This window comes from Chaetura pelagica, unplaced genomic scaffold, assembly GCF_000747805.2.
Source record: "Chaetura pelagica isolate M959 unplaced genomic scaffold, ChaPel_1.0 scaffold546, whole genome shotgun sequence".
NCBI lineage: Eukaryota > Metazoa > Chordata > Aves > Apodiformes > Apodidae > Chaetura > Chaetura pelagica.
In genome coordinates, this window is record NW_009953798.1 from 246,795 (window position 1) to 247,791 (window position 997).

Here is a 997-nt window from a genome sequence, read left to right on the forward strand (position 1 = left end):
CTGGAGAATTCAAGCAAAACAAAGAAACTGCCTCCTCTGGGGTTGTCAGTGAGAAAGGACGAGTTGTGCAACTGGTTTGGGATTTGCAAAAAGGCAAGGGGGTGGGGAGCAGAAGAAGGTGCAAAGCCACAAAGTGTGTGTGTGTCTGTGTAAAGGGGTATGTGTGAAAAATCCCTTCTAGCACCCCTTTCCGCTGGTTATTATTTATTTTTGTTGTTGTTGTTGTTCACTTTGCTGTCATCTATTTTTCAGACCTTTCTGCATCTAAGATGGTGAAGAAAGGAGTAAGGAAGAGAACAAAATAACTACTGGGAAGTCTCAAACCAGGTTGGGGAGTGTGTGTGTATGTGGGGGGGTGGGGTGGGGAAGAGAAAAAGGAAAGAGGATTAACTACAGCAACCCCCCAAAAAAAACCCAACAGCTTTTTTCTCTGAGGGAGGACTCGAAGGATTAAAAGGCAGCAACTTCTGAGGCGATTTGTCCCGAGTTATGGATGTTGGTGCACCTACTTCAGGCCAGATCAGAGTACAGAGGGATCTAACCAGAAGCAGCAACCACCGGCTCTCCACTTGCCTTTTACCAGGTTTTACCCTTCCAGTATGTTTCATTTGATAAGACATTTTCCAGCGCCCAGAGTTTCAGTACAATGTGCAAATGGATACTGACAAATGGTGCCTCAGCCTTTTCCCACCTGCCTTGTTGCTGCTTGCTGCTGCTCTTCTTGGTGTCTTCTGTGCCTGTCCCCTGCCATGACCTCGGCCAGGACATGCTGTCCCCGGAGGCCACCAACTCTTCTTCTTCATCATCCTCCTCCTTCCCCTCGTCCTTCTCCTCTCCTTCCAGTGCGGGGAGACACGTGCGGAGCTACAATCACCTCCAAGGAGACGTGCGCAAGAGGAAGCTCTACTCTTACAACAAGTACTTTCTCAAGATCGAGAAGAACGGCAAGGTCAGCGGCACCAAGAAGGAGAACTGCCCCTTCAGTAAGTACGGCTCT

At 48.8% G+C, this 997-nt stretch overlaps 1 protein-coding gene across 1 annotated transcript in view; it reads left to right on the top strand.

Moving 5' to 3' along the window:
- The first annotated feature begins 410 nt into the window (after positions 1-410).
- FGF10 (fibroblast growth factor 10) overlaps positions 411-997 on the top strand; it is a 59,038-nt gene continuing 58,451 nt past the window's right edge. The window contains exon 1 of the mRNA XM_010001154.1: positions 411-983. Coding sequence (XP_009999456.1) covers positions 647-983 — 337 coding nt within the window. The 5' untranslated portion in view covers positions 411-646. The remainder of the gene's footprint in view (positions 984-997) is intronic.